This window comes from Entelurus aequoreus, linkage group LG24 (genome assembly GCF_033978785.1).
Source record: "Entelurus aequoreus isolate RoL-2023_Sb linkage group LG24, RoL_Eaeq_v1.1, whole genome shotgun sequence".
Lineage (NCBI taxonomy): Eukaryota > Metazoa > Chordata > Actinopteri > Syngnathiformes > Syngnathidae > Entelurus > Entelurus aequoreus.
Window position 1 is genome coordinate 42105412 of NC_084754.1, and position 26500 is coordinate 42131911.

The window sequence follows — 26500 nt, forward strand, 5'->3', positions numbered from 1 at the left end:
GCACGTAAGCAGCTAAGCCCGTGACCTTCCATCCCTCAGGCTGTACTGCATCAACAAGCGACATCAGTGTGTAAAGGATATCTCCACATGGGCTCAGGAACACTTCAGAAACCCACTATCAGTAACTACAGTTGGTCGCTACATCTTTAAGTGCAAGTTAAAACTCTCCTATGCAAGGCGAAAACCGTTTATCAACAACACCCAGAAACGCTGTCGGCTTCGCTGGGCCTGAGCTCATCTAAGATGGACTGATGCAAAGTGGAAAAGTGTTCTGTGGTCTGACGAGTCCACATTTCCAATTGTGTTTGGAAACTGTGGCCCTCCTGTCCTCCGGACCAAAGAGAAAAAGAACCATCCGGATTGTTATAGGCGCAAAGTTGAAAAGCCAGCATCTGTGATGGTATGGGGGTGTATTAGTGCCCAAGACATGGGTAACTTACACATCTGTGAAGGCGCCATTAATGCTGAAAGGTACATACAGGTTTTGGAGCAACATATGTTGCCATCCAAGCAACGTTACGATGGACGCCCCTGCTTATTTCAGCAAGACAATGCCAAGCCACGTGTTACATCAACGTAGCTTCATAGTAAAAGAGTGCGGGTACTAGACTGGCCTGCCTGTAGTCCAGACCTGTCTCCCATTGAAAATGTGTGGCGCATTATGAAGCCTAAAATACCACAACGGAGACCCCCGGACTGTTGAACAACTTAAGCTGTACATCAAGCAAGAATGGGAAAGAATTCCACCTGAGAAGCTTCAAAAATGTGTCTCCTCAGATCCCAAACGTTTACTGAGTGTTGTTAAAAGGAAAGGCCATGTAACACAGTGGTGAACATGCCCTTTCCCAACTACTTTGGCACGTGTTGCAGCCCTCTAAGTTAATTATTATTTGCCAAAAACAAAAAAAGTTTATGAGTTTGAACATGAAATATCTTGTCTTTGTGGTGCATTCAACTGAATATGGGTTGAAAAGGATTTGCAAATCATTGTATTCCGTATTTACATCTAACACAATTTCTCAACTCATATGGAAACGAGGTTTGTACTTCATTGTAATTATTTAATTACCTGAACTATTTACAGTATTGTCCTTTTGTAGTAGCCTATGTTTATGCTTGTTCAGCAGTACATAACTTCGATCAATAGGAAATAATTACAATTTATTTTGTCATTATTATTCGTAGTAACAGTGATATTATTTTTATTAATATTATTGGTTTTTTACTTTATTTATTCAATTAACTGCAATATTTAGAGTATCATCCTATTGCAGTAGCCTAAAGTAGTAATAACTAGTAATTAGTAACCAACTAGTAACCTCAAACATGTTTAATAGTACATTAGCTTATACGGATAGGAAAGTATTAGATTTAATGTTATAATTATTGATAATTAATAATAATATTTTTTATTATTAATGTTTTTTATTTGATGTATTTAATTACCTGAACTATTTATAGTATCATCCTATTATAGTAGCCTTATAGTAACTAGTAACCCACTATATTTTGTTGTCATTAATATTAGTAGTAGTCACAGTGATAATATTATTATTATTATTATTATTTGTATTTCTATTATACTTTAGTTGTTTATTTATTTAGTTACCAGAAATATTTAGAGTATCATCCTATTGCAGTAGCCTAAAGTAGTAGTAACTAGTAATTAGTAACCAACTAGTAACCTCAAACATGTTTAATAATACATTAGCTTATACGAATAGGAAAGTATTAGATTTAATGTTATTATTATTGTTATGATAATAATAATAATAACTATTATTATTAATGTTTTTTATTTGATGTATTTAATTACCTGAATTATTTATAGTATCATCCTATTATAGTAGCCTTATAGTAACTAGTAACCCACTATTTTTTGTTGTCATTAATATTAGTAGTAGTCACAGTGATAATATTATTATTATTATTATTTGTATTTCTAATGTACTTTAGTTATTCATTTATTTAGTTACCAGAAATATTTAGACTATCCTATTACAGTAGCCTAAAGTAGTAGTAGCTAGTTGTATTTCGTTTTATTGCAGTAGGAACCTAGAAAAATACAACATTTTGTTAGGCAAATATTTCATCAAATTACACTAGAAAATGTTGTGTTTTAGATTCTGCAATAACAGAACTGTATTGTATAGTAACTTGTAACAATATGCATTATTAAATACAGCTACCTCATGCATATTTAACAGTACAATAACCTAAATCAATAGGAACATTTTTAAATTATATTTTATTATTATCATTATTATTATTATTATTTTTTAATTCTGATTACGAGAACATTTGAAAAAGTATATGAATAAGAAGACGTAGTGAACCTTTTTGAGCATATTATTATTATCTTTAGTAGTAGTCCTACTAAAAATTATAATTACTTTTGCTATACTTCATTTTATTTATTTATTTATCTGAACTATTTACAGTATTGTCTTATTACAGTATGCTTATGCTTGTTCAGCAGTACATAACTTTGATCAATAGGAAATAATTACATTTTATTATTATCAGTATTATTTCTTTTGTACTTTATTTATTTATTTAACTACCTGAAAAATTTAGAGTATCATCCTATTACAGTAGCTTAGTCACTGTGACTACTAATATTATTAGTCACTGTGATAATAATAATAATAATAATGTTATTATTATTATTGTTTCTACTAATTTACTTTTTTTTTATCTAGTTACCCAAAATATTTATAGTATGATCCTATTGTAGTAACCTTATATTAACTAGTAACCCACTATTTTATTTTGTCATTAGTATTAGTAGTCACTTTGATAATATTATTATTATTATTATTATTATTGTTATTTCTACTATTTTACTTTATTTATTTATTTTTACTAACCTGAAATATTTATTTTATCATCCTATTATATTATCCTTATAATAACTAGTAAACCACTATTTTATTTTGTCATCAATATTAGTAGTATTCACAATGATAATAATAATAATATTAATTTTACTTTTTTTTTTTCATTTGGTTACCTGAAATATTCATCGTATCATTTTATTATAGTAGCCTTATAGTAACTACTAACCCACTATTTTATTTTGTCATTAATATTAGTAGTAGTCACAATTATAATAATAAGAATATTATTATTATTATTTTTACTATTTAATTAATTTTTTTCATTTAGTTACCTGAAATATTCATTGTATCATTTTATTATAGTAGCCTTATAATAACTATCCATCCATCCATCCATCTTCTTCCGCTTATCCGAGGTCGGGTCGCGGGGGCAGCAGCCTAAGCAGGGAAGCCCAGACTTCCCTCTCCCCAGCCACTTCGTCCAGCTCCTCTAACCCACTATTTTATTTTGTTAGTAATATTAGTAGTAGTCACAATGATAATAATAATAGTATTATTATTATTATTTTTACTTTTTTTTTTCATTTAGTTACCTGAAATATTCATCGTATCATTTTATTATAGTAGCCTTATAGTAACTAGTAACCCACTATCTTATTTTGTCATTAATATTAGTAGTAGTCACAATGATAATAATAAGAATATTATTATTATTATTTTTACTATTTTATTTATTTTTTCATTTAGTTACCTGAAATATTCATCGTATGTTTTTTTTTTGTTTTTTACTGTTGTACTTTGTTTATTTAGTTACCTGAAATATTTATAGCATCATTTTATCATAGTGGTCTAAAATACTAACAAATAACCAACTATAGTAACCTCATGCATGTTTATTCGTTCATTAACTTTAATTAATTGGAAATAATTAAATGTAATATTATTATTATCATTATTTTACTTTATTAAATGTAATTAATTACCTGAAGTATTTATAGTAACGTCCTATTATAGTAGTGTTTGATGAGATCAACTAAAATCATTATTTTCATAGAACAGTATCTTTATAATAATAATAATAATAATACAATTCATAGGTTATTTAATGTGTTATTTATTATTAGAATGTAATAGGTCTTGGAAGTTGATTATTTTTATTTTATTAACTTAAATTAAAACAAATATATAGTTTGAAAACTGCCTGGAAAAGTAACAGGTGACCTTTGTTCTCTCTATTCTCAACTATATTCCATACACTTTTGAATACATTTTCATCCATGTTGGCAAATGGATGCAAACGTTTAAAACCAGCCAAACTAATTCTCCTCAGAGCTTTTTTTCCTGTCACTCGCACACACGTACACCAGTGACCTGAAGAGATGTGCATCTACCAGTGACAGTGAAAACGCCATTTAAAAAAGAAAAAAACCTCAATTATATATTTATATTTGTCATTTAAAAAAAAATGAAAGGTGGATTTTTTATTACAAGGCGAACAAAAGTCATAAATCTGTACCCTAAATACTTGCAGCTCCTCCAGGAGAACTTCCTCCATGGTGTCGGTGTCTTGGTTGTAGATGGTGATCACTTTCAGCACCGCCGAGTCATCTGGAAAAAAATATAAATATAACTTTCATTAAAAAAAAGAAGAAATACCAACTTGTTTTTGCATGTGCTGATATGTTAAGTACAAACCCCGTTTCCATATGAGTTGGGAAATTGTGTTAGATGTAAATATAAACGGAATACAATGATTTGCGAATCATTTTCAAGCCATATTTAGTTGAATATGCTACAAAGACAACATATTTGATGTTCAAACTGATAAAAAAAATTTTTTTTACAAATAATCATTAACTTTAGGATTTGATGCCAGCAACACGTGACAAAGAAGTTGGGAAAGGTGGTAATAAAGTTGAGGAATGCTCATCAAACACTTATTTGGAACATCCCACAGGTGAACAGGCAAATTGGGAACAGGTGGGTGCCATGATTGGGTATAAAAGTAGATTCCATGAAATGCTCAGTCATTCACAAACAAGGATGGGGCGAGGGTCACCACTTTGTCAACAAATGCGTGAGCAAATTGTTGAACAGTTTAAGAAAAACCTTTCTCAACCAGCTATTGCAAGGAATTTAGGGATTTCACCATCTACGGTCCGTAATATCATCAAAGGGTTCAGAGAATCTGGAGAAATCACTGCACGTAAGCAGCTAAGCCCGTGACCTTCCATCCCTCAGACTGTACTGCATCAACAAGCGACATCAGTGTGTAAAGGATATCACCACATGGGCTCAGGAACACTTCAGAAACCCACTGTCAGTAACTACAGTTGGTCGCTACATCTGTAAGTGCAAGTTAAAACTCTCCTATGCAAGGCGAAAATCGTTTATCAACAACACCCAGAAACGCCGTCGGCTTCGCTGCCTAACGGAGACCCCCGGACTGTTGAACAACTTAAGCTGTACATCAAGCAAGAATGGGAAAGAATTCCACCTGAGAAGCTTAAAAAATGTGTCTCCTGAGTTCCCAAACGTTTACTGAGTGTTGTTAAAAGTAAAGGCCATGTAACACAGTGGTGAACATGCCCTTTCCCAACTACTTTGGCACGTGTTGCAGCCATGAAATTCTAAACTACTTATTATTTGCAAAAAAAAATAAAGTTTATGAGTTTGAACATCAAATATGTTGTCTTTGTAGTGCATTCAATTGAATATGGGTTGAAAATGATTTGCAAATCATTGTATTCCGTTTATATTTACATCTAACACAATTTCCCAACTCATATGGAAACGGGGTTTGTACTCAAAGTACTGTCATCTCAGCTTTTCCACACACAAAACAAATGATTGAGGAAGCATGTGCACCTGTGCCGATGTAGAGGACATGGTAGTGTCCATCCTGGGCTTGGACCCTGTCAACCGCAATCTGGGTCAACTTCCTGCCGCCTCTCTCCGTCTGCAGGAAGACGGGCCTTTGGTGTTGCGGTCCGACGGGGCGATACATGACGGGGTGAGCACGCACGAAGCGCAGAACTTCATCTGGAAACTCTTTGGAGCTGGAGAATCCCCCGCCGCTCACTTTGCTGGCACACTGTCAACGAGAGCACGCATTTAGAGGCTGTTTGATGACGACAACGCACCATGTCTGGGACCTGTCGCTGTGAGTACTCAGCAGTGTGTTTTCTAGGAATGCATGACCAGTGTTGGGTTAGTTACTGAAAACCAGTAACTAGTTACAATTACTTGTTACTTTATTTCAAAAGTAACTCAGTTACTAACTCAGTTACTTACACCAAAAAGTAGTGTGTTACTGTGAAAAGTAACTATTTAGTTACTTCTTTTTTTCTTCTTTTTTTTAAGGCTCCCATTAATGCCCTTTTAGCCTTCATTTCAGTACTGTTACTGCACTGGAGAATAATACAATGTGTTGATCAACTTGACATGCATTTGCATCACTGAACTCTGCTAAGCAATGTGGTCTACATACAACACACAAAGACAAAGATATGTTTCAAAGGGACAATTTATTTCAGGCCAGAACAAATTGACAAAACTATTTTAAATAACTGCAACATAACATACATAAGTAACAAACAGCACAATAACAACGTAGCTGTAAACCTGGCTTCACCCAAAGAAGACACATGACATACACAAAGCCTAACCAGGCATTTTTTTTCTCTCAAGGAATTCGGAAATAAAATCATGTATTCAGGAGATCAACACTGTACTGAAGCCCAGAACACTCTACACATTTCCCCAGTTTTAGTTTAGAGATAAGGAAAGATTGCCCTGGCCCACTAGGATCCATCTTTATGTTTGTGAACTTTATAGTCCAGTGGTTCTTAACCTTGTTGGAGGTACCGAACCCCACCAGTTTCATATGCACATTCACAGAACCCTTCTTTAGTGAAAAGTTTTGTTTTTTTTCTAATTCAAGATAAAGTTATATGTTTTTGGTAACACTTTAGTATGGGGAACATATTCTAAGTAACAAAGACTTAATTTAGAGTTATTTGGTGAGGGTTAGGGTTAGAGGGTTAGGGCCAGGGTTAGAGGGTTAGGGTTATAATAAGGCCATGCCGAATAAGGCATTAATAATACTTAATAATAACTAGTTAAGAGCCAATATGTTACTAATTTGCATGTTAATAAGCAACTAATCAATGGTGAATATGTTCCCCATACTAAAGTGTTACCATGTTTTATTACTGGTGCACAAAATCAACGGTGCATGAACATCACCTTGTTCAAAGAACAAAACCAACACAGTGCATAAAATCACAACAAATTACACACCTGCAAATCAGTCTGACTTCTGCTGTTGCCGTATCCGTAATACGCAGATAGGGAGAAGTTTTTATTTACACAATGAGTCGGGTGTGTCTTGACCTCCGCCGAACCCATGAGCCCGACTCACCGAACCCCTAGGGTTCGATCGAACCCAGGTTAAGAACCACTGATTTAGAGTGATGTGATAATCAAACACTCTAGAAGTGTAGAATGAAAGAGTATATAAGAGAATTGACATAGAGTGTGTACCTTCAATGCTGAATGATGAGCAGAGGCAGAGTTTGGAGTGTTTTCTTTAGCTCGCTTTCCATGTTTATGTGCTCACTGTCCAGGTACTTGGAACATGTTCTCCTTGCAATTTGCTGTTTGACGCCGGTATCATGCTAACTAGCTGCCTGAAAGCGGGTGACTCCACTGTAGAAATAGCCTGCATGTCTTCTAGCACATACGCTGCAATGGCTCTATCAAGGTTGTCCTGGCTAGCAGTCCCTCCGTTAAAATCCTTAAGTGGAGCTGAAGTGGCATCGGAGTCTGTGTCTCTCTTTACTAGCTTCGTCGAAGCATGTGGCTTTTGTAGCTGTTTCAGCAGATTTGAATTGCCGTTTTGGGCAGTATTCCCGGGCGCGGTCACTGCTGCTGCTCACTGCTTCCCTCACCTCCCAGGGGGTGATCAAGGGTGATGGGTCAAATGCAGTGAAGAATTTCGCCACACCTAGTGTGTGTGTGAGACAATCATTGGCACTTTAACTTTAACTTTAAGTAGATGGGATCTTTGATCCAAGACACAACTTACAATTAACTAAAATTTTCTTTTTTTTGTGCTCGACAAAAGAAAAGTATTGAGAATGTCTCCATGTTAAAAAACTCGACTTCTGGCTTCGCCATGATGTCTTGTTAGTTGTTATGAGAGTAGCGTATGTGTGTGTGTGTGGCCCTTTAAGATACGACAGCATGTGAGGTGAGTGACGTCAGTGAGTGAGTGGGCGAGAGAGGTGAGGGAGCGTGCAAGACACCAATAAAGTCACAAAGTTGTAACAAACCGCCGGCCTCGTCATTCACCCTCGAGTCTGGAGCTATAAAGACCCACTGCCGGGTAAAGTGAAGGTTGTTAGCCCCGCAATACATAGGCCCTGGAGAAACGTCTCCCCTGCGCTCCTCGACTACGGTATGGGAGCCCCCCTCACCCACACAAAGCACACCTTTTCTTTTCCTTGTGACACAGAAGGACGACACCGCAGCGCTCCAATAAAACGCACTCAGATCTTCTGTTTCTAGCCGATACTGTGTTATTTTACGTTATTTTTTATGTAATAACGCATCATGTAGTAACAGTAACTGAGTTACTGAATATAAAAAATAACGCGTTAGATTACTAGTTACCACCAAAACTAACGGTGTTACAATAACGCGTTACTTTGTAACGCGTTAGTCCCAACACTGTGCATGACAGACTTACAGATCCGGGTCGTGGGTAAGGTACTCTGTCCTCAGAGGGCATCCAGTGATGCTCGGGTCTTTCTCGGAAGGCGAAGGGACCGTTGAACGCCGCTCTGATGTCGTCCATGTGGTAGACACACACCGCGTAGCCTTTAAACACCGCACTGCAGGACAAAGCTGGATCAATAATTGGCAATATCAATAACGCTGTGGGGATTTGATCAAATCGACCTCACCTTGTTGTGCTGAAGAGGCCAAAGATTTCTGGGGTTTTCTTGTCTTTGCTCTTCAGAACGTAGACGTCCTCTGAAATTGTCAGTTTTGTTGACATTATTTTGACTTGTTGGTGTTTTTCTGCATACTGTGCATTTGGCAGCAGTTTCGCTTCGATAAAGAAAACGATGACAAATATGGCATGAAATGTCTTGTTAAGAGGGCTGTCAAAGCTAACGTGCTAACTCATGTGACTAAAGACAAAACATGATTGCACTGATCTTGTACGAATGCAGATTCATTGCACAAATTTACGTTCAAAAATTTTAAAAGAAATTTTGTTTTATTACCAAACTTTTCACACTGAAAAATCAAAGCATTTTGAATGTTTTCATTTTAAAAAAACAAACACATACAAACCCTGTTTCCATATAAGTTGGGAAATTGTGTTAGATGTAAATATAAACGGAATACAATGATTTGCAAATCCTTTTCAACCCATATTCAATTGAATGCACTACAAAGACAAGATATTTGATGTTCAAACTCATAAACTTTATTGTTTTTTTGCAAATAATAATTAACTTAGAATTTCATGGCTGCAACACGTGCCAAAGTAGTTGGGAAAGGGCATGTTCACCACTGTGTTACATGGCCTTTCCTTTTAACAACACACAGTAAACGTTTGGGAACTGAGGAGACACATTTTTGAAGCTTCTCAGGTGGAATTCTTTCCCATTCTTGCTTGATGTACAGCTTAAGTTGTTCAACAGTCCGGGGGTCTCCCTTGTGGTATTTTAGGCTTCATAATGCGCCACACATTTTCAATGGGAGACAGGTCTGGACTAAAGGCAGGCCAGTCTAGTACCCGCACTCTTTTACTATGAAGCCACGTTGATGTAACACGTGACTTGGCATTGTCTTGCTGAAATAAGCAGGGGCGTCCATGGTAACGTTGCTTGGATGGCAACATATTTTGCTCCAAAACCTGTATGTACCTTTCAGCATTAATGGCACCTTCACAGATGTGTAAGTTACCCATGTCTTGGGCACTAATACACCCCCATACCATCACACATGCTGGCTTTTCAACTTTGTGCCTATAACAATCCGGAGGGTTCTTTTCCTCTTTGGTCCGGAGGACACGACGTCCACAGTTTCCAAAAACAATTTGAAATTTTGACTCGTCAGACCACTGAACACTTTTCCACTTTGTATCAGTCCATCTTAGATGAGCTCAAGCCCAGCGAAGCCGACAGCGTTTCTGGGTGTTGTTGATAAACAGTTTTCGCCTTGCATAGGAGAGTTTTAACTTGCACTTACAGATGTAGCGACCAACTGTAGTTACTGACAGTGGGTTTCTAAAGTGTTCCTGAGCCCATGTGGTGATATCCTTTACACACTGATGTCGCTTGTTGATGCAGTACAGCCTGAGGGATCGAAGGTCACGGGCTTAGCTGCTTACGTGCAGTGATTTCTCCAGATTCTCTGAACCCTTTGATGATATTACGGACCGTAGATGGTGAAATCCCTTAATTCCTTGCAATAGCTGGTTGAGAAAGGTTTTTCTTAAACTGTTCAACAATTTGCTCACGCATTTGTTGACAAAGTGATGACCCTCGCCTCATCCTTGTTTGTGAATGACTGAGCATTTCATGGATTTTACTTTTATACCCAATCATGGCACCCACCTGTTTCCAATTTGCCCGTTCACCTGTGGGATGTTCCAAATAAGTGTTTGATGAGCATTCCTCAACTTTATCAGTATTTATTGCCACCTTTCCCAACTTCTTTGGCACGTGTTGCTGGCATCAAATTCTAAAGTTAATGATTATTTGCACAAAAAAAAATGTTTATCAGTTTGAACATCAAATATGTTGTCTTTGTAGCATATTCAACTGAATATGGGTTGAAAATGATTTGCAAATCATTGTATTCCATTTATATTTACATCTAACACAATTTCCCAACTCATATGAAAACGGGGTTTGTAATTGGAGCCTTAAATATAACAATCATTTATAACATCATTGATTTTAATTCATTGTTATTTTTTGAGCAAGGGCAGCTTTAAAAATGTTTTTTTACTTTCAAACCTTAGGTCTTTAGATTAACTTCAGATCTATTTGTCAATAAAAAGTTTTGGGTTTTTTATGTTGTATGCCTTTTTGTGGAATAAAACCCTGCAAAAACAACATATGCAATATTTTCCCCTAGAAAGTTTTCAAAGTGTAATATTTAAGTGAAGTAATTGAACAGTTTGAAAGAAATTGATTAACGTGGACCCCGACTTAAACAAGTTGAAAAACTTATTCGGGTGTTACCATTTAGTGGTCAATTGTAGGGAATATGTACTGTACTGTGCAATCTACTAATAAAAGTCTCAATCAATCAATCCACTCCCTCGCTCTCTCGCTCTTTCTGTCTCTGCTCCTCCCTCACGAATGCTGCGTGCGCACAATTTGTTTTGTTTTTAACCCCTTCTTTACCCTGAACGTACTTTGAAAATACACGCAACCCTAACTCAAAATGCCGGACATTTGAGGCATTTAAGAAACTCCGCCCAAACAGCCCCGCAAAAGAAGACATGTCCGGGGAAAAGAGGACGCATGGTCAGTCTAGAACAGGGGTCGGCAACCCAAAATGTTGAAAGAGCCATATTGGACCAAAAATACAAAAACAAATCTGTCTGGAGCCGCAAAAAATTAAAAGCCATATTACATGTGTCATGGGATATACATTTAATTAAGATGACTTAAAGGAAAGTAAATGAGCTCAAATATAGCTACAAATGAGGCATAATGATGCAATATGTACATATCGCTAGCCTAAATAGCATGTTAGCATCGATTAGCTTGCAGTCATGCAGTGACCAAATATGTCTGATTAGCACTCCACACAAGTCAATAACATCAACAAAACTCACCTTTGTGCATTCATGCACATTGTTAAAAGTGTGGTGGACAAAATGAGACAGAAAAAAAGTGGCATAAAACACGTCCTAGAAAGTCGGAGAAAGTTATACATGTAAACAAACTATACGGTGAGTTCAAGGACCGCCAAAATTAGTAGGACAAAACGGCGCTCGCCAAATACTCGAATCAGTGAAGCATGTTTAATACAAGCAGTGTGATTTATAACAATTAGTGTCATGTTTGTCCTCCTACAGAAACCATACTAAACAAAAAAATAGATTTTTTCCCCCTCATCTTTTTCCATTCTTCATACATTTTTGAAAAATCTCCAGAGAGCCACTAGGGTGGCGCTAAAGAGCCGCATGCGGCTCTAGAGCTGCATGCGGCTCTAGAGCCGCGGGTTGCCGACCCCTGGTCTAGAATATCTCCATGTTAAGAAACTCGGCTACAGCTCCACTCTGATGTCTCGTTAGTAAACACAGACACACGCCCCCCTCCCCTCCCCTCCCCACACCCACACCCAGACATACACACACAGCGCCTCTTCTCTTATCCGTGTTGTGACACAGGAAGAATCAGAAGGACGACACTGCAGCGCTCCAATAAAACACACTCAGATCTTCTGTTTTTAGCCGATACTACATAAAAAATAACGTAAAATAACGCAGTAACGCATCATGTAGTAACGATAACTGAGTTACTGTATATAAAAAATAACGTGTTAGATTACTAGTTACCGCCGAAACTAACGGCGTTACAGTTTGTAACGCGTTAGTCCCAACACTGATCATCTAGCAAAATATATTATCTACGCTATAAGGCCAAACAAAGTACTATGTCATTTTGGATCAAATCCAGTTAGGCCAGGGGTCGGCAACCCGCGGCTCCGGAGCCGCATGCGGCTCCTTGACCACTCTGATGCGGCTCAGCTACATACATGCCGACCCCCCCGATTTTCCCAGGAGACTTATGGATCTCAGTGTCTCTCATAGATTACTCCCAGGGAAAAAATAATCCTATTTACACTCTAATTACTAAATAAAGGGCATGCCCTAACTGCACTGCAGCAATTGTCCTCTATAGCATTTACATACAGCGTACCAGTCTAGCCACATGTTGCATGTTGTTATTAATTGCACACACAGGAGACAGCAAAGCATACTTACTCATCAGCCACACAGCTTACACTGACGGTAGCCGTATCAAACAACTTTAACATTGTTACGTTACAAATATGCGCCACACTGTGAACCCACACCAAAAAAGAATGAAAAACACATTTCTGGAGAACATCCCACCGTAACACAACATAAACACAACACAACCATTACCCAGAATCCCATGCAGCCCTAACTCTTCCGGTCTACATTATACACCCCGCTACCACCAAATCCCCCCACACATCAACCCCCCCCCCCCCCTCTCCGTGCGTTGGTTGAGCGGAAGAGTTAGGGCTGCATGGGATTCTGGGTATTGGTACCGTCAGTGTAAGATGTGTGGCTGCTGAGTTAGTACGCCTTGCTGTCACTTACGTGAGCAAGCTGAAGTTGCATTCTACGTGTGGTCGAGCAGGTACACCGTTAGGGCAGACTGTAGAGGGCGCCAAATGCAGTGTCATCACGCTCTGATATTCGGGAGTCTCCCGGGAAAAATGAGAGGGATGGCAAGTATGACACTATCAAGTGCCATTCATTCAAAACTCGCGGGCTGCACTAACATCAAATTTCCACATTTAAGTGCGTGCCGGTGCGTGTGTCGGAGACCCCTGGTGAACATAGCACAAAGCATTTAAGCTTTGTATGCGGTGTTTTTCTTTTAAAAAAATTTTTGTGGCTCCCATTACTTTCTTTAATTTGTGAAACTTGCCAAAATGGCTCTTTGAGTGGTAAAGGTTGCCGACCCCTGAGTTAGGCCATTTGACTTGTTTCTAAAGTGGTGTAAAAGCAGATTGTTGTGTGTATGTAGGACATCCATACATATTGATTGTAAACATGTCATTCAAAATGGGAGATTTACTGTTAGCTTAGGGTTCATTCTGCAAACCTGTTGGTATGAACCTCAAACTAAGGAGGTGCACACACATGTCCTCACCGAGTAAATCAAAGTGCGTATCGAGTCCGTCAGGTCCAGCCACGGAGCAGACCAGGCGCGTTTTTAGAAAGGAGCTCCATCTATTGACCAGCATCCTCTGTCCTCCTTGGTCGTTCTGAGGGGTTCAGAGAACATGGAGGATGGACCAACACTCTCAGCACTATGGTTGCATGACTCATTGTGTCCAGCAGTCAGTAAATCAAACCCGTACAGCGCAGACCCGACCAACGCGGGTGTAGACGGCCTTTTTCACCCCCTCGGCATCCAACTCGCGTTCGGTGAAGAAGAAGTAAACCTTGTCGTCGTCTTTGTCGTCGTTGTCAGGGATAACTGCAGAGCCCACAAATATGGCTTCTGAGGACAGAGGACATTGTCAGACATGTGTGCTAACAATAGCACAAAGGTCAGTGAGACTTTTTGTTTTGCGGAGGACGAGGATAAGGACCTCGGTGAGAAGTTTCAAGTCAACTGGATTTATTTGGCCCAAACTAATAAATGTTGTTTGACATTAGCGATCAGCTCTACCAAGCAGGCCCATAATAATCATTGAGAATGTCAATCTTCCAACAACTGACCATTGGATTTCATTCCATTCCCGATTCAAACAGATTCTCGCAATATATTAAAACTTGATTATTAAGGTTTCTGTGGTTTATCCGTTATACAGTGCTCAGTACCAGGGTAGAGCGGAATATGATACTATGTACTATCTATCTATAATATATATAATATAAAATCCCCTGACGAGCAGGGAAACCTGCGAAACAGGCTTGTGGCAGTCCCCACTGCCATGCGGGTTCTCAGGACCATTTCAGGGAAGACATTTGCATGAGACGGGTTAGACTTCTTTATTTTTCAGCTGGAAAGCAGTCTTTGGCTGCTTTCCAGCAGCTGCCTCTTACGTGGTTTCCCTCCGTCCGCCGTCTGCTTTCCAGCAGCACGTCACCTTCGGTTGCCGTCTACTTTTCAGCAGCACGGCTCCGTCGTGCCCGTGGTAGCCGAGGATGGTTTCCTCCCGTCTGCGTCTGCTTTTCAGCAGCACGTCGCCTTTGGCGTGGTCTTTTAGCAGCTGCCTTTTCTCCGTCTCCTCTCCCTCTCGTCGCTCTCGGCCGCGCCCTTTAACTGCCGCGAGTGGATAAGCTGATCCGCCGGCCTCGCCTCCCCACAAGGCTACATACATATATATTTATACATATATATATATATACATATATATATATATATATATATATATATATATATATATATATATATATATATATATATATATATATATATACTACCGTTCAAAAGTTTGGGGTCACCCAAACAATTTTGTGGAATAGCCTTCATTTTGAAGAACAAGAATAGACTGTCGAGTTTCAGATGAAAATTCTCTTTTTTCTGGCCATTTTGAGCGTTTAATTGACCCCACAAATGTGATGCTCCAGAAACTCAATCTGCTCAAAGGAAGGTCAGTTTTGTAGCTTCTGTAACGAGCTAAAGTGTTTTCAGATGTGTGAACATGATTGCACAAGGGTTTTCTAATCATCAATTAGCCTTCTGAGCCAATGAGCAAACACATTGTACCATTAGAACACTGGAGTGATAGTTGCAGGAAATGGGCCTCTATACACCTATGTAGATATTGCACCAAAAACCAGACATTTGCAGCTAGAATAGTCATTTACCACATTAGCAATGTATAGAGTGTATTTCTTTAAAGCTAAGACTAGATTAAAGTTATCTTCATTGAAAAGTACAGTGCTTTTCCTTCAAACATAAGGACATTTCAATGTGACCCCAAACTTTTGAACGGTAGTGTATATATACAGTATGTACATATATACATATACATATACATACATATAGATATATACATATAATGGGAGACATTGCTTTGAGGTAAGTCACAGAACCAATTCAGCTTGTAAATTGAAGCAGTGCCGCACATTCCCAGCAAGTTGAATACAAATCAAAACGATGGACTGAACCAACCGTTGAGTTGCTGCCTGTCGTCTCTCTCGGTGCGTGTGTAGGTGCGGTTGTTGAGGCGACACAAGGCGGCGTCGTTCTCCCAATAGTCCGTGTAAAGGCCAACAAACATCTCTCCTCCTGGGGACGAAGCAGGTGGGCAACAGGTCATGACAGGGCATTGCATCAGCAAACACGGCCACAAGATGGCAGTGTTGTGTCATAACAAAAAAAAGACTAGTGTAAACATGTCAGCATAACAATAAATATTGATGCAGGGATTGTAGAGCAGAGGTGTCAAAGTGGTTTTCACTGAGGGCCACATGGCAGTTATGTTTGGTCCTGGAAGGGCCACTTCTAACAGGGAATACTATTATTACACATTTTTTTAATGCATTTTTTTAGTAGATTTTTTAGAAACTAAAATGTAAATGCAATTGATGATATCTGTCGACCGCTTCTATGTTTTTTGTTTTTTGCTGCAGCTGTTACATATACTGTAATATTGTACATGGTAATTGGGATTTGTTATATATTGTATATATTATATAAAAATATTATATAATAATATATCAGTATGTATTATATACCGTATGTTTCGGAGTATAAATCGCTCCGGAGTATAAGGTGCACCTGCCGAAAATGCATGATAAAGAAGGAAAAAAACATATATAAGTCGCATTTTTTAGGGAAATGTATTTGATAAAAGCCAACACCAAGAATAGACATTTGAAAGGCAATTTAAAATAAATAAAGAATAGTGAACAACAGGCTGAATAAGTGTACGTTATATGAGGCATAAATAACCAACTGAGAACGTGCCTGGTATGTTAACGTAACATATTATGGTAAGAGTCATTCAAATAACTATAACATATAGAACATGCTATACGTTTACCAAACAATCTGTCACTCCTCATCGCTAAATCCCATGAAATCTTATACGTCTAGTCTCTTACGTGAATGAGCTAAATAATATGATTTGATATTTTACGCTAATGTGTTAATAATTTCACACATAAGTCGCTCCTGAGTATAAGTCACACCCCCGGCCAAACTTTGAAAAAAACTGTGACTTATAGTCCGAAAGATACGGTACTGTATATATAGTAAATAAATATTACATATATGTTATAATTTATATTGCTACTGTGGTACATTTTTAGTCTACTTAATACCTGCATTATCCTTTCCATCCTTACACTTTCCATCCTTTGTAACTGAGCTACTGTGTGGAACAATTTCCTTTGTGGATCAATAAAGTTTGTCTAAGTCTAAGTAAAAAAAAAAAATTAAGGTAAGTTGCAATAATTTCACCTCGAAATGTACTATATTTTTCGGACTATAAGTCGCAGTTTTTTTCATAGTTTGGCCGGGGGTGCGACTTATACTCAGGAGCGACTTATGTGTGAAATTATTAACACATTAGTGTAAAATATGAAATAATATTATTTAGCTCATTCACGTAAGAGACTAGACCAGGGGTCGGCAACCCAAAATGTTGAAAGAGCCATATTGGAGCAAAAATACAAAAACAAATCTGTCTGGAGCCGCAACAAATTAGAAGCCATATTACATACAGATAGTGTGTCATGAGATATACATTGAATTGAGATGACTTAAAGGAAACTAAATGAGCTCAAATATAGCTACAAATGAGGCATAATGATGCAATATGTACATATAGCTAGGCTAAATAGCATGTTAGCATCGATTAGCTTGCAGTCATGCAGTGACCAAATATGTCTGATTAGCACAAGTCAATAACATCAACAAAACTCACCTTTGTGTATTCACGCACAACGTTAACAGTTTGGTGGACAAAATGAGACAGAAAAAGAAGTGGCATAAAACACGTCCTAGGAAGTCGGAGAAAGTTATACATGGAAACAAACTAAAGGTGAGTTCAAGGACCGCCAAAATTAGTAGGACAAAACGGTGCTCGCCAAATACTCGAATCAGTGAAGCATGTTTAATACAAACAGTGTGCTTTATAACAATTAGGGAGGTTTGTGTCATGTTTGTCCTCCCACAGAAACCATACTAAAACAAAAAAAAAAGGTTTTTTTCCCCCTCATCTTTTTCCATTTTTCATACATTTTTGAAAAAGCTTCAGAGAGCCACTAGGGCGGCGCTAAAGAGCCACATGCGGCTCTAGAGCCGCGGGTTGCCGACCCCTGGACTAGACGTATAAGATTTCATGGGATTTAGCGATTAGGAGTGACAGATTGTTTGGTAAACGTATAGCATGTTCTATATGTTATAGTTATTTGAATGACTCTTACCATAATATGTTACGTTAACATACCAGGCACGTTCTCAGTTGGTTATTTATGCCTCATATAACGTACACTTATTCAGCCTGTTGTTCACTATTCTTTATTTATTTTAAATTGCCTTTCAAATGTCTATTCTTGGTGTTGGCTTTTATCAAATACATTTCCCCAAAAAATGTGACTTATATACTGTATGTTGTTTTCCTTCTTTATTATGCATTTTCGGCCGGTGCGACTTATTCTCCGGAGGGACTTATACTCCGGAAAATACGGTAGTGTATATTACTGTAAATAGAAAAAACAGTACTGCTGTTTTAATGGTAAAAAAAATTTAAAAATTTAAATAAAAAAGGCAGCTCAGTTGCCAGAATTTTTCTTTAAAATTTACATTTGTTTTTTTACTGTAAATAAAAATGCAATTTTACAGTAAAATGTTGGCACCTGAGCTGTCAGTTTGTCTGTTTTTTTGTTGTTTTTACTGCAAATCAATAACTGTAGATTTTTGGGTGTATTACTGTACATGCCAAAACGGCACCACAGTTTATTACAGGAAAAAAAACCAAGTACAGTTTTTTTCACTTAGAGAAAAATGCTGTAAAAAGCACAGTAAATTTCACAATTTCACCATGAAATCTATTGCTACTTTTACATTGCACCATTTGATGGACAACTTGCTTTGAAATCATTATTATTAGTATTTATTTCTATTTAAAAATGGTTAGAATTTTTAATAACATCCATCCATCCCTTTTGGAGTAGCAGGGGGATGCTGGAGCCTATCTCAGCTGCATTCGGGCGGAAGGCAGGGTACACCCTGGACAAGTCGCCACGTCATTGCATATTTTTGCATAAATAGACAATATTTAACTTAACATAACTTGCGATTAAATGGAGTACTTTTTTTTTTTTCTGCCAAAATAGAAAGAAATATTACATTTAGTAAGAAACGTACTTTATTGATACATATTATTTCCAGGCTTTCAAGGGCCAAATAAAATGAAGGGGGCCACATCTAACCCCCGGCCTTGAGTTTGAGACCTGGGGCCGTACTTATCAAGCTTCTTAGAGTGCCATTTTACACTTAAGTCCTGAAAATTTGCGAAATTTAGTCCTACTCTCAAACTTAAGAATAAAAGCTTTTTATCAACGTTCTTAAGTCTAAGAATCACTCCTACTCTCCACGATATTTAAGAGACCTTCAGAGGTGGTTAGGAGTTGCCAGCAGGGGATGGCACTGAGGCGAGAGAGACGTGTGCGAACGTTCAGGGAACGGAACAATGTTTTGGTTTTTTTTGATGACGAGCAGCTGATCAAACGGTATCGTTTAGACAGAGCGGATATTATTTTTGTCACAGATTTAATACTTTTCGATTCCTTGTTGATTTCTGCATGTGTCTGCAGTGGGCTAGTATATATAGAGCCACCCACACCAGTTTCAAATTAGTTGCCTAATTAATGAATTGGAAAGAAAATGTTATGACAGTAGCGTATGTGTGAGGTGAGTGACGTCAGTGAGTGTGTGGGCGATAGAAGAGAGGGAGCGGTAGCGTGAGTGCCGGCGGGGACTAGTTTGTTTTGTATTATTTTGTAGTTTATTGTCAAAATATACACTCCCATTGTCCACTTAAATATTTCCAAGATATTTCTTTATTCTTAGACAACAGATTCCCTTCCGTGATTGGTCATTTCTATGGACACAGAAATGACGTCACCTAAAATTCCGTTTACGGCACATAGTAATGTCGTAATTCAGCTCTGAGTGTGACACTTAAGATTCAGTCCTACACTTCGCTGAAAGTGTGAGTAAGACGCTTGATAATTAACTTTTAAGTGCAGCTTTCAGCGAATAATTTATTTACTCTTAAGTCAACTCTTAGCAGACTTCTTAGGAGTAATTCTAAGAAGCTTGATAAGTACAGCCCCTGTATTGTAGCGTTTACCTCAGGGTGTCTTAACCTTTTTGACTTTGGGGCCCAAATCCGCCACTACAAAGGGGCCCGAGGCCTGGGACCCACTCACATGTTAACACTAACTTAGTAATCTTACTCTTGATTTGAATCTTCTTCAATAACTACAGTGCTAATATAAATATAAATACAGGATTAAATAAGGATAAAACATACAGTACAGGCCAAAAGTTTGGACACACCTTCTCAGTCAATGTGTTTTCTTTATTTTCATGACGTTTTCGCTCAAGAAAAGGTGTGAGGGTAAAGCCATGACATTCCTACGTATCGAGGTTCGGCACAATCTGTTTACCTGAGATGGTGGACGTACACGGACTGTCGGGGTCAAATGGACATCGTCCTCGGCCACTTGTGACGCTCTCTTCTTCCAGCGCAAACAGCGTGTCCTGCCAAACAGTCGCACAGTTAGCAACAGACCTCAAATGTACACAGAGATTGGAAAATACTAAACCCCAAAACCAGTGAAGTTGGCACGTTGTGTAAATGGTAAATAAAAAGAGAATACAATGTTTTGCAAATCCTTTTCAACTTGTATTCAATTGAATAGACTGCAAAGACAAGATATTTCATGTTCACACTGATCACTAACTTAGAATGTAATGGCAGCAACACATTGCAAAAAAGTTGGCACATTTTTACCACTGTGTTACATGGCCTTTCCTTTTAACAACACTCAGTAAACGTTTGGGAACTGAGGAGACACATTTTTGAAGCTTTTCAGGTGGACTTCTTTCCCATTCTTGCTTGATGTACAGCTTAAGTTGTTCAACAGTCTCCGTTGTGGTATTTTAGGCTTCATAATGCACCACACATTTTCAACGGGAGACAGGTCTGGACTACAGGCAGGCCAGTCTAGTACCCGCACTCTTTTACTATGAAGCCATGCTGTTGTAACACGTGGCTTGGCATTGTCTTGCTGAAATAAGCAGGGGCGTCCATGATAACAACATATGTTGCTCCAAAAGCTGTATGTACCTTTCAGCATTAATGTTGCCTTCATAGATGTGTAAGTTACCCATGTCTTGGCCACTAATACACCCGCATACCATCACACATGCTGAACTTTGCGCCTAGAACAATCCGGATGGTTCTTTTCTTCTTTGGTCCGGAGGACACGACGTCCACAGTTTCCAAAAACAATTTGAAATGTGGACTCGTCAGACCACAGAACACTTTTCCACTTTGCATCAGTCCATCTTAGATGAACTCAGGCCCAGCGAAGCGTTTCTGGGTGTTGTTGATAAATAGCTTTCACTGCAAAAAGTCAGTGTTCAAAAACAAAAACAAAGAATACAAAAATTATGGGTATTTTATTTGAACTAAGCAAAATTATCTGCTAATAGAACAAGAAAATTTGGCTTGTCAAGACTTTCCAAAACAAGTCAAATTAGCTAACCTCAATGAACCCAAAAATACCTTAAAATAAGTATATTCCTACTGTACTACTATATGAGTATGTATGTTCTATTGTTTCATTGAAAATAAAACAGCAAAGTCCATTTGGCTGTCATCTGTTTTAATTATGAGACACAATTGTGTCAAAGTCATGATTTTTTTTTTACATGCTTGGAATAAGAAATGATTACTTTAAAAAAGTAGTTTTATACTTGTGAGTGTTGATGACACAGCTTTGCAACAGTTGATATTCTAGTTTCAAGCATGTTTTACTCAATATAGCTCATCAAATCTCAGCAACAAGCTGTAATATCTTACTGAGATCATTTAGGACCAAAACACTTAAAACAAGTAAAACACTCTAACATCAAATCTGCTTAGTGAGAAGAATTATCTTATCAGACAGAAAATAAGCAAATATCACCCTTATTTGAGATATTTCATCTTACTTAGATTTCAGTTTTTGCAGTGTTGGCTTTGCATAGGAGAGTTTTAACTAGCACTTAAAGATGTAGCGACCAACTGGAGTTACTGACAGTGGTTTTCTGAATATTCCTGAGCCCATGTGGTGATATCCTTTACACACTGATGTCGCTTTGTGATGCAGTACCGCCTGAGTGATCCAAGGTCACGGGCTTAGCTGCTTACGTGCAGTGATTTCTGCAGATTCTCTGAACCCTTTGATGATATTACGGAGCGTAGATGGTGAAATCCCTCAATTCCTTGCAATAGCTGCTTGAGAAATGTTGTTCTTAAACAATTTGCCGACACATTTGTTGACAAAGTGGTGACCCTCGCCCCGTCTTTGTTTGTGAATGACTGAGCATTTCATGGAATCTACAATCATGGCACCCACCTGTTCCCAATTAGCCTGTTCACCTGTGGGATGTTCCAAATAAGTGTTTGATGAGCATTCCTCAACTTTCTCACTCTTTTTTGCCACTTGCGCCAGCTTTTTTGAAACATGTCGCAGGCATCAAATTCTAAATGAGCTAATATTTGCCAAAAATTAAGTTTTCCAGTGTGAACATGAAATATCTTGTCTTTGCAGTCTATTCAATTGAATATAAGTTGAAAAGGATTTGCAAATCATTGTATTCTCTTTTTATTTACCATTTACACAACTTCACTGCTTTTTGGGGTTTGTACCTGTCATGAATAGAACGTGGGAGAGCTGAATTATCCAGGCGAGTGATTAGGAAGTGATGCATGAAAAGGAGGGAGGAAAGTGATGGACGACCCCGGACTGTTGTGCGTACGGCTACACCTCACCCTGGGGGTGACGGCCAGTCAAACACTTCTTTAGGCAGCAGGTGGCTGCAACATGTGAGGGAGGCCCCCCAACATACAACTGAAGGACAGTAACCCACTAACGTTTACGTCCATTAAGGCTGTCATTGATTTATGAGAAGACCCTGATTTGTTAATGCAGCCCTGTAGCAAAGACCATCTTGGGGTCAAAGTCATCCATCATGCTGTGCCATCTATTTACAATCAAGCTGAGAAGATGTGAGATAGGACTAACTCTTTATAACCTCAGTGCAATTTAAAGGACTTGTCAAATTGCTCATGTTATCAACGTGCAATTTGCAAACCGCTCTGTTCAGGACCCCTGGAAGGATGAAAGCCCTCCAGACACGGGTGCACCACTCCATGACTTTACACTAGGGTTGTACGCTATACCAGTACTAGTGTAGTATCGCCGTACTAATGAATCAAAAACAGTACTATAATCTGTTTGAAAAGCACCGGTTCCCCATTTCATTGGTGGTGACATTGCTGGTTTTGCCAGCAGAGGAGCATGTTCGGCAGCGCACGCACACAGAGTACTTACAAGCAGACACAGTGTGTAGACAGAAAAGGGAGAATGGACGCATTTTGGCTTAAAAAGTATAGATAAAGGTGAAGTTATAACACTGAAACACCCTCAGGAAGAGGTGCTTTAAGACATGGGTCCCCAACCTTTTTGTAACTGCGGACCGGTCAACGCTTGGAAATTTGTCCCACGGACTGGGGGGGGTATGTTTTTTTTTGTCATAAAAAAATACAATCATGCGTGCTTACGGACTGTATCCCTGCAGACTGTATTGATATATATTGATATACCGTAATTTCCGGACTATAAGCCGCTACTTTTTCCCCTCGTTCTGGTCCCTGCGGCTTATACAAGGGTGCGGCTTATTTACGGCCTGTTCTTCTCCGACACCGACGAAGAGGATTTCGGTGGTTTTAGTATGCAGGAGGAAGACGATGACACAATGATTAAAGACTGACTTTTCATATACCGGTAGGCTGGTTATTTTGATAACGTACAGGCGAGCACTTTGTATTACTTTGCACCGTTGTATTATTTGTACTCTGCACGAATGCTGTTCGCCATGTCAAAGATGTGAAAGTTTGATTGAATGATTGAAAGATTTATTGTTAATAAATGGGACGCTTTGCGTTCCCAAACAGTCATCTCTGTCCCGAAAATCCCCTCCGTGGTAGCAGGAACCCCTATATACTACGGTAATTACACATCAAAACCCTGCGGCTTATAGTCGGGTGCGGCTTATATATGGAGCAATCTGTATTTTCCCCTAAATTTAGCTGGTGCGGCTTATAGTCAGGTGCGGCTTATAGTCCGGAAATTACGGTATAATGTAGGAACCAGAAATATTAATAACAGAAAGAAACAACCCTTTTGTGTGAATGAGTGTAAATGGGGGAGGGAGGTTTTTTGGGTTGGTGCACTAATTGTAAGTGTATCTTGTGTTTTTTATGTTGATTTAATAATTTAAAAAAAGAGTTATGATAAACGCGCATGCGTCGCCAGGCTCTGCTTTTTATCCATGGATTTATCAGATTTAATTTTTTAAAGTGTGCCCTGGAGGCCATTTGCGGCCCACAGTTAATGTTTTAAAGGCCCACGGCACATTCTAAAAATACTATTAAAATAAACAAAAACATAACAAAAGTGAAATAAAAAAGCTTAAAGGTGAAATGTAATTTAGAAAAAGTTGCAATGTTGACTAATAAAACAAAGCTGTTTTTTTTTTCTTTCAAACTGTCAGTGCTCAAAACATAATATTGAATCAAAATCAATGTTATTGTGAATTATTGACCTATCCAAGGTTCCCATTACTTCACATCAAATATTCCACTTTGAAAAATATTTTTGGTGGAAGATTTTGCATATTTTGTGTGTTTGCCATTAAAAACATAGTTTTGTTTGACAAAAAAGGGCGGAAAACAAACAGACAAAAAAACAACATATCTAAAACATTTTGAAATGAGGAATAGATGTGAAGTTGATGTAGACTCCAGAGATTTAAGCGTTAAATATAAAATGTATGTATGCCCTGGCACACCATTATCATCATTTCATGACCCAAGCAAAACACTTTTTACACTTTTATACTGAAATAAATACACCTACAACTTATTCAATAAAAACATAGAAAAAACTACCAGCAGCGGTAAAGTTTAGATCCATGAAGGAAAGAAGAAAGTGAATGAATGTTTATAACTGAATACATTTACATATGCATACACATTTGTTTTCTTTTTTTATTATTTTTTTTAATGAATTAAGTAACGTTTATGACAACCTTTTTCCAAAACACAATATAGAATGTGAGATATAACAGGATAATGCATACGTTTATCTTTTGTTTTCAAAACGCTTACAAAAAAGTGGGGCCCCAAAAATTTACTGTGGGACCCCATTTTTATGACTTGATGGGGTCCCCGGGACCCCATTTTGAAAATTCCTAGCGCCAACACTGCTGTCAACAGAGGAGAAAAAATGCTTTATTTAAATAAATATATTATTTATAAAGCAAGTTCGAGTATCATTGGCAAATTTTCACCAAGTCCCGGCCTTGGCACGCATATATGTGTCCTCTTTTTGGGATTTCACAATATGGTCAGCCTAATATATATATATATATCATCTTATAGATTCCAACTGAATTTACCCAAACATGTCCTATTTGTTTGTGTTTCAAAAATGTTTAGCCTCTCATTCGTTTGTGCTGCAAAAAAATGGTCTAAGTATTATAGTTTTGAAGTTATTTATGTTTTATAAGTTATTGACATGTATTTAACATGTTAATAATCATAACTAGACTCCAACTACGTAAAATTCTTCTCAAACGTGTCTAATTTCTTTGTGCTGCAAAAATGTTTGGTCTAACTATCATAGTTTTTAAGTTATTTACATTTGATGGTTTCAGGCACATTAACAGGGTAAGCTGATGTTAGCATTGTGGCTTTTGCAGTAAAGAAAACACTTTTATCCAAGAGGAGACTGCGGGCCAAAGCAGAAAATGTAGCTTATGCTAGTGCAGCGTCCAGACTTAAGGCACATCAACAGGGTAAGCTAATATTAGCATCGTGGCTATTGCAGTAAAGAAAACACTTGTGTCCAAGAGGAGACTGTGGGCCAAGGCAGCAAAGTAGATAATGTAGCTTATGCTAGTGCAGCGTCCAGACTTAAGGCACATCAACAGGGTAAGCTAATTTTAGCATTGTGGCTATTGTAGTAAAGAAAACACTTTTACCTAAGAGGAGACTGCGGGTCGAGTCAGCAAATGTAATTTATGCTAGTGCAGCGTCCAGACTTAAGGCACATCAACAGGGTAAGCTAATATTAGCATTGTGGCTATTGCAGTAAAGAAAACACTTTTATCCAAGAGGACACTGCGGGCCTAGGCAGGAAATGTAGCTTTTGCTAGTGCAGCGTCCAGACTTAAGGCACATCAACAGGGTAAGCTAATGTTAGCATTGTGGCTATTGTAGTAAAGAAAACACTTTTATCCAAGAGGAGACTGCGGGCCAAAGCAGAAAATGTAGCTTATGCTAGTGCAGTGTCCAGACTTGACACATTAACAGGGTAAGCTAATGTTAGCATTGTGGCTATTGCAGTAAAGAAAACACTTTTACCTAAGAGGAGACTGCGGGTCGAGTCAGCAAATGTAATTTATGCTAATGCAGCGTCCAGACTTAAGGCACATCAACAGGGTAAGCTAATATTAGCATTGTGGCTATTGCAGTAAAGAAAACACTTTTATCCAAGAGGAGACTGTGGGCCTAGGCAGGAAATGTAGCTTTTGCTAGTGCAGCGTCCAGAC

The 26500-nt window shown here is 38.1% G+C and overlaps 1 protein-coding gene across 3 annotated transcripts in view; it reads right to left on the bottom strand.

Moving 5' to 3' along the window:
- Nucleotides 1-26500, bottom strand: part of sema3e (sema domain, immunoglobulin domain (Ig), short basic domain, secreted, (semaphorin) 3E) — a 96768-nt gene that overhangs the window by 14160 nt on the left and 56108 nt on the right. For all 3 annotated transcript variants that reach the window (XM_062035732.1, XM_062035731.1, XM_062035733.1), the window contains exons 5-12: nucleotides 20281-20374; nucleotides 15770-15886; nucleotides 14004-14146; nucleotides 13793-13907; nucleotides 8810-8879; nucleotides 8593-8737; nucleotides 5709-5934; nucleotides 4357-4448 (exon numbers count right to left, since the gene is read on the bottom strand). In XM_062035732.1, the coding sequence (XP_061891716.1) occupies nucleotides 4357-4448; nucleotides 5709-5934; nucleotides 8593-8737; nucleotides 8810-8879; nucleotides 13793-13907; nucleotides 14004-14146; nucleotides 15770-15886; nucleotides 20281-20374 (1002 nt within the window). The remainder of the gene's footprint in view (nucleotides 1-4356; nucleotides 4449-5708; nucleotides 5935-8592; nucleotides 8738-8809; nucleotides 8880-13792; nucleotides 13908-14003; nucleotides 14147-15769; nucleotides 15887-20280; nucleotides 20375-26500) is intronic.